Below are 7,500 nucleotides of genomic sequence, written 5' to 3' on the forward strand. Positions count from 1 at the left end.
CAGAACACACACACACACACACACACACACACTCACACGCACACACACACACTCACACGCACAGTGACACACACACACACACACGCACACACACACAGAACACACACACACACACACACACGCACGCACGCACGCACGCACACACACACACAGAACACACACACACACACTGATATCAACACACACACAATTATAATTACAATGTTCAATTCCTCTGGTTTTTTTCCAGCAGAAGCAGAAAACAGGAACAAAGCCAGTATTTTCTCCAGAGAGCAAACCTTAGAAAATGGTGCCAAAATAATAAATTATTGTACATTTTTATAAACATGGCTGTAATTTTGTAGCTCAGTCAACAGAGTGAACGTTTGTTTAAATGGCTCTGAGATGAAAAGGTGCTGTTTTCAGAGATTCTCTACCTACTGTACAATATATTTATAAGAGCAAATAAAGGTAATCATTAAAAGACAATAAAATACAAATTGTTTGCTTTAAATCAAAATGATCAAAAAACAAAAATCTTAAAGACGCTTCAGGATTAATGTCAATGAACTTCCTAGCAGTCATCATTTGATTCAGTGCATAAATGAGCTTCAGGGGGTTTGTGGGGTTTTTGTCATTTGTCTTTGCTTTGAAAGTCAGATCATAGATGAGAGGAGAAGTGATGGAGAGATAGAGGACGGGAAAGATCTGTGAGCAGGAGCTCAATCTCACGACACCTGAAGCTCAGCGGCGCTGGACGTTTTCATGGTTTGATGGTTCAGTGGTTGGATGTGGAGGTTTAGTGTTTAGATGGTTTACAGGTTCTCTATTCCACTGTGTTTTGTGGTTGGATGCAGGGTTTAAGAAGCAGCGGTTTTGTGGTGTAGTGGTTAGATGTGGTATTTTTCTGGTTGGATGCTGTGGTTTAGATGCAGCAATTCTGTGGTTTAGTGGTTGGATGCAGAGGTTTTGTGGAAGGATGGTGTGGTTTTGTGATTGAATAGTGTGGTTTGATGGTTGGAGGCAGTGGTTTAGTGGTTGGAGGCAGTGGTTTAGTGGTTGGAGGCGGTGGTTTAGTGGTTGGATGTGGAGGTTTAGTGGTTGGATGTGGAGGTTTAGTGGTTGGATGCGTTGGTTTAGTGGTTGGATGTGGAGGTTTAGTGGTTGGATGTGGAGGTTTTGTGGAAGGATGGTGTGGTTTTGTGATTGAATAGTGTGGTTTGATGGTTGGAGGCAGTGGTTTAGTGGTTGGATGCGGTGGTTTAGTGGTTGGATGTGGAGGTTTAGTGGTTGGATGCGGTGGTTTAGTGGTTGGATGTGGAGGTTTAGTGGTTGGATGTGGAGGTTTAGTGGTTGGATGTGGAGGTTTAGTGGTTGGATGCGTTGGTTTAGTGGTTGGATGTGGAGGTTTAGTGGTTGGATGTGGAGGTTTTGTGGAAGGATGGTGTGGTTTTGTGATTGAATAGTGTGGTTTGATGGTTGGAGGCAGTGGTTTAGTGGTTGGAGGCAGTGGTTTAGTGGTTGGAGGCGGTGGTTTAGTGGTTGGATGTGGAGGTTTAGTGGTTGGATGTGGAGGTTTAGTGGTTGGATGCGTTGGTTTAGTGGTTGGATGTGGAGGTTTAGTGGTTGGATGTGGAGGTTTTGTGGAAGGATGGTGTGGTTTTGTGATTGAATAGTGTGGTTTGATGGTTGGAGGCAGTGGTTTAGTGGTTGGATGCGGTGGTTTAGTGGTTGGATGTGGAGGTTTAGTGGTTGGATGCGGTGGTTTAGTGGTTGGATGTGGAGGTTTAGTGGTTGGATGTGGAGGTTTAGTGGTTGGATGTGGAGGTTTAGTGGTTGGATGCGTTGGTTTAGTGGTTGGATGTGGAGGTTTAGTGGTTGGATGTGGAGGTTTTGTGGAAGGATGGTGTGGTTTTGTGATTGAATAGTGTGGTTTGATGGTTGGAGGCAGTGGTTTAGTGGTTGGAGGCAGTGGTTTAGTGGTTGGATGCGGTGGTTTAGTGGTTGGATGTGGAGGTTTAGTGGTTGGATGTGGAGGTTTAGTGGTTGGATGCGTTGGTTTAGTGGTTGGATGTGGAGGTTTAGTGGTTGGATGTGGAGGTTTAGTGGTTGGATGCGTTGGTTTAGTGGTTGGATGTGGAGGTTTAGTGGTTGGATGTGGAGGTTTTGTGGAAGGATGGTGTGGTTTTGTGATTGAATAGTGTGGTTTGATGGTTGGAGGCAGTGGTTTAGTGGTTGGATGCGGTGGTTTAGTGGTTGGATGTGGAGGTTTAGTGGTTGGATGCGGTGGTTTAGTGGTTGGATGTGGAGGTTTAGTGGTTGGATGTGGAGGTTTAGTGGTTGGATGCGTTGGTTTAGTGGTTGGATGCGTTGGTTTAGTGGTTGGATGTGGAGGTTTAGTGGTTGGATGTGGAGGTTTTGTGGAAGGATGGTGTGGTTTTGTGATTGAATAGTGTGGTTTGATGGTTGGAGGCAGTGGTTTAGTGGTTGGATGCGGTGGTTTAGTGGTTGGATGTGGAGGTTTAGTGGTTGGATGCGGTGGTTTAGTGGTTGGATGTGGAGGTTTAGTGGTTGGATGTGGAGGTTTAGTGGTTGGATGTGGAGGTTTAGTGGTTGGATGCGGTGGTTTAGTAGTTGGATGTGGAGGTTTAGTGGTTGGATGCGGTGGTTTAGTGGTTGGATGTGGAGGTTTAGTGGTTGGATGCGGTGGTTTAGTGGTTGGATGCGGTGGTTTAGTGGTTGAATGTGGAGGTTTAGTGGTTGGATGAGGTGGTTTGGTGGTTGAATGCGGCGGTTTAGTGGTTGGATGCAGTGGTTGGATGCGGTGGTTTAGTGGTTGGATGTGGAGGTTTAGTGGTTGGATGTGGAGGTTTAGTGGTTGGATGCGTTGGTTTAGTGGTTGGATGTGGAGGTTTAGTGGTTGGATGTGGAGGTTTAGTGGTTGGATGCGTTGGTTTAGTGGTTGGATGTGGAGGTTTAGTGGTTGGATGTGGAGGTTTTGTGGAAGGATGGTGTGGTTTTGTGATTGAATAGTGTGGTTTGATGGTTGGAGGCAGTGGTTTAGTGGTTGGATGCGGTGGTTTAGTGGTTGGATGTGGAGGTTTAGTGGTTGGATGCGGTGGTTTAGTGGTTGGATGTGGAGGTTTAGTGGTTGGATGTGGAGGTTTAGTGGTTGGATGCGTTGGTTTAGTGGTTGGATGCGTTGGTTTAGTGGTTGGATGTGGAGGTTTAGTGGTTGGATGTGGAGGTTTTGTGGAAGGATGGTGTGGTTTTGTGATTGAATAGTGTGGTTTGATGGTTGGAGGCAGTGGTTTAGTGGTTGGATGCGGTGGTTTAGTGGTTGGATGTGGAGGTTTAGTGGTTGGATGCGGTGGTTTAGTGGTTGGATGTGGAGGTTTAGTGGTTGGATGTGGAGGTTTAGTGGTTGGATGTGGAGGTTTAGTGGTTGGATGCGGTGGTTTAGTAGTTGGATGTGGAGGTTTAGTGGTTGGATGCGGTGGTTTAGTGGTTGGATGTGGAGGTTTAGTGGTTGGATGCGGTGGTTTAGTGGTTGGATGCGGTGGTTTAGTGGTTGAATGTGGAGGTTTAGTGGTTGGATGAGGTGGTTTGGTGGTTGAATGCGGCGGTTTAGTGGTTGGATGCAGTGGTTGGATGCGGTGGTTTAGTGGTTGGATGCGGTGGTTTAGTGGTTGGATGTGGAGGTTTAGTGGTTGGATGTGGAGGTTTAGTGGTTGGATGTGGAGGTTTAGTGGTTGGATGCGGAGGTTTAGTGGTTGGATGCGGAGGTTTAGTGGTTGGAGGCGGTGGTTTAGTGGTTGGAGGCGGTGGTTTAGTGGATGTGGAAGTGTTTTTGTTCTATGCAGCGTTCATGTGGTTCATTGCAGGGGTTTTGTGATTGGATGCAGTGTTTTTTTGCTGTATTTTAGCTGTTTGCTGGTTTTGTGTTCCAATGCAGTGTTTTTGTGGTTAAATGCTGTGGTTAAGTGGTTTGATGCTGTGTTTTTGTGGGTGGGTTAGTAGGTTGTAGTTTGTAGCAGTGACCCGTCAGTGACCCTCGGGCTGAGTGTGTGTTGGAGCGTGTCGTTCTGACTCATGCTGAGGGTAAAATGGCTGTTTACTGCAGTGTGTGTTACTCTTCCTTTTATAGTCCTGGTGATTTATGGGCCGTTTCTTCAGCACAGGAACAAAAGCAGGGTCCCGCGGGGCGTCCCTCGCGCTGCTGAGTGAGCAGAACCAATGCTTCAGTCTGCGTCTGTGTGTTTAAAGCCCTGCTGTTGGGTTCAAAACCACATTCGACTTCTGAGTCTGGAGTCAAATTCTGCCCAAAGGATTTGTGTAAAAAAAATATATAAAATGTGTGAAAAACGTAATCATTTTCTTGTATTGTATTAGTGTTCTAATCCTAATGAGGGTTAAATGGGTTTCTCACTGATTTTTACTGCTTAAGTTTTATTAAGATATTTCACCAGATGTTTGTCAAATTGCATGGAAAACAATTGGGGTTACTTTGATGTGCAACACAGTTGTAACTACATTTATACAGATCCAAAACATATATTTATGTGTAGAAATAAGTTACCAATTCTTCAAGCATTTTCAAATTCTGGTTAAATTGTCCTTTCCTAAAAAGCCCAATGAAAAACATATTTATTCAGCTTTCAGAAGAAATGAACCCATATGACCCTTAGTTTTGTGCTCCATATTTTATCGTATTACAATCATGTTTCTTGAGAGGAAGTTGAGGACAGGAAGTGTGTTTTAACCGTGTGATTCACACGGCTGTGTTGGTTTGGACCGCTCTCTTCTCCTGCAGCGTATAAATGCATCACGGATCAGCGGGAGCAGCTGGAGCAGACCCTGCCGCTGGTGTTGGGTCTCATCCTGGGCCTCATCATCGTCATCACCATCTCCGTTTATCACTTCCACCTCAAACTGAGCGCCTCGCAGCAGCCGCAGCTTCCTCGTGACCGCTCGCTCTACAAGAACATGTGAAGACTCTCTATGCACTCGCACCCGTCCAGACGTCTCAGTGCTCCTCCTTTCTGTCTGGGTTCTGTGTGTCCATTGTGTGGAAGCCCATTTCCACCGTAGAATTCAAAATAATTAGAAAGGTAATTGCCACTTTTTCTCAGAATTGAAAGGTATAAACTCATAAATGTGAGCAACTGGGAAAAAAAAGCCATAATTGTGAGATTAACACACAATTACCTTTTATTCCGTAGCTACGGTAAGATGTGACCCTGGAGCTGTGAAGAAAAAAATTTTTCGACAAAAACGTCAATTGTGTAATAAAGTCCTAGAATTTAAAGAAAAAAAAGTCAAAAATGTAAATTTAGAAATCGTAAAAACAAAGTGAGTTGCACGATGTAAACCTCTGAACTGAATCTGAATTGTAAACTTTAGAAACCAGAGTGAAAAGAAAGAAAGAAAAGTCAAATGCGTGATGTACACTTAGTTTTCTGAGAAAAAAAATCTATATAGTGAGCTGTAACAAGATCTGAAGAGAAAAAGAATTGTGAGTTAACATCTTGCAGTTCTTTCTCTTTATATCTCGACTGAATTTTCTTCTTATTGCGGTGGAAAAAGGTTTTCGTACAGATGTCTTGTCTAGATGTTAGATGTCCTGTAGACGCTTCTCTCATCACGTACGTCGTTTTCCACAATCACTGTAAAAATAGAGATATTTAAATCGCTTGAAGGATAAGAATAAAGTACAACTATTTATTGATAATTATTTCATGATTATTGCTTATTTTGTGATTATTGAAGATGTAATGATTTGCTAAACGTCTGTCCGTGTACTGAAGTGTGTGTGAAACGGACCGGGAGGACTTTTAGAAGATCTTTGAGGTTTTTGTTTTCCGGCTGAAAAAGGCAAAGATCCATCAGAATCAAAGACGACACGGAGATGAATGGAGAATCAATAAGAAGCGGCCGGACAGCAGTAACATCACTGGCATTAAAGATTTCCACAAATGAGCTGCGATGCTCTGAGATCGATGTCTGGAGTCTCGGGCGCCGAGGCCGTTATTGATCCCACGTCGCCGGCGCTCAATTAAAAACACGGCTTCTGCCGGCCGCTGATTTATGCTTCCATCATAAAGGCTTCTTAAAGTTCTGCTGTTGGATGTGTGCCGTGTTTCTCTGCAGCTCAGATCATTCCAGCATGTTCAGATTCCTGAATAAACCTTGGTTTTTTGTTGAACCGTTTCCTTGGTTTTATGTCATGCTTTCAAAACCGTATAGAAGCATGTTTCTTGTAAACTTACTTTAACGAAAATTTGATTCAGCTTTTTTCAAGCTAGGAATCATTTTCGGAATTGATGAAAATAATTCAAAACGTATTAGATGCTTCATTTGTTTCAAATAAACTAAATACTGATGATATTAATGACTCGTTCTCTATGGACTGAAAGACCAAACGAGTTTGAAGGAAATCACTGGGTTTTTGGGTTCTTGAAAGAAAACTGACAGCATCATAGATATTAGTTTCTTACACATCATTTATAATTTGTGTTTGAGTTCTAATTTTCATTTTCTGTTTTCATTACGATTTTAAGGCTTTTTAAAACGTTTCCATGTACAGTACTTTCAGTTTCAGAGACGCTTAAGTAACAGGATTAGTTTTAGTTTTGGTTAACTATAATAACCCTGCACACATACCGTTGATGATTATTATTTGATGTCTGAACATGTACCTAGTTTTTGGTCGCATTGATCCAATTATTTCCAGCAGGCATATTTTTTATATAATCTTTAATATCATTAAATAAATGGTAAAAGAGGCACAGTCACGAGGTCGGAGGTCATCAGGAAAGAAGCCCAGCGGGACACGTGCGTTTGTGTTTTTTTATTGAAAGCAGCTCTTAGTGACACACATGCAGGATCACCGTACAAAAGCGACGCGACAGCGGATCTGAAGAGTCCTACAGAAACACGCATTTCCAGATCATCACAGTGAGCCATGAGACACGGGTGAGACGCCACGAGGAAACACGCGAGGATTGTGCCGAATATTGCTAGAGATCGCGCGTGAGAATGAGCGTGAAAAGGCCACACTACTGAAAACCAGAACCAAACCAGCGTAGAAAACTCTGGCGCGACCTACAAACGTAGAATAAATAAATATATTCGGATTCATCTGTCTGCAATGGCCATCTTCAAAAAAACCAAATATAAACAGTAGGAAAGTCTATAATTATTGTTGTGGTTATTTTGCAGAAACTCTCAGGTTCTAGGTAATACTGCCCATTTCACCATGGTGACATCACAACAAAAATACTGCCGTTTATCAAAACTGTACAAGTAAAACTTACAATTGCTCTAAAATACATCTTCTCATTAGCGTGAGAAGACGTCTGAGACTAGCGGTGGCGGTAGTGACGCATCAGAGGGACGATGCAGGCCGGGGGCCCCGACAGCTTCAGGAACGAGTGCTGGAGCAGCTCCGGGGCCGAGGCCCTCTGAGACGGCTCTCGAACCAGCATCAGGTCCAGGAACGCCCGCAGAACCGAGGACACC

The 7,500-nt window shown here is 43.5% G+C and overlaps 2 protein-coding genes across 9 annotated transcripts in view; one reads left to right on the plus strand and one right to left on the minus strand.

The window, feature by feature from the left end:
- lamp5 (lysosomal associated membrane protein family member 5) overlaps positions 1–6,189 on the plus strand; it is a 9,339-nt gene extending 3,150 nt beyond the window's left edge. The window contains exon 6 of one of the 3 annotated variants that reach the window (XM_043218666.1): positions 230–704. In XM_043218666.1, the coding sequence (XP_043074601.1) occupies positions 230–324 (95 nt within the window). In that variant the 3' untranslated portion in view covers positions 325–704. Of the gene's footprint in view, positions 1–229; positions 705–4,792 lie in introns of those variants that run through there. The other 2 variants (XM_043218667.1, XM_043218665.1) reach the window with 2 other exon arrangements.
- pak5 (p21 protein (Cdc42/Rac)-activated kinase 5) overlaps positions 5,509–7,500 on the minus strand; it is a 46,904-nt gene continuing 44,912 nt past the window's right edge. For 5 of the 6 annotated variants that reach the window (XM_043218661.1, XM_043218662.1, XM_043218663.1 and 2 more), the window contains one exon: positions 6,815–7,499. In XM_043218661.1, the coding sequence (XP_043074596.1) occupies positions 7,344–7,499 (156 nt within the window). In that variant the 3' untranslated portion in view covers positions 6,815–7,343. Of the gene's footprint in view, positions 5,646–6,814; position 7,500 lie in introns of those variants that run through there. The other variant, XM_043218660.1, reaches the window with a different exon arrangement.

Source organism: Puntigrus tetrazona, chromosome 20 (genome assembly GCF_018831695.1).
Source record: "Puntigrus tetrazona isolate hp1 chromosome 20, ASM1883169v1, whole genome shotgun sequence".
NCBI lineage: Eukaryota > Metazoa > Chordata > Actinopteri > Cypriniformes > Cyprinidae > Puntigrus > Puntigrus tetrazona.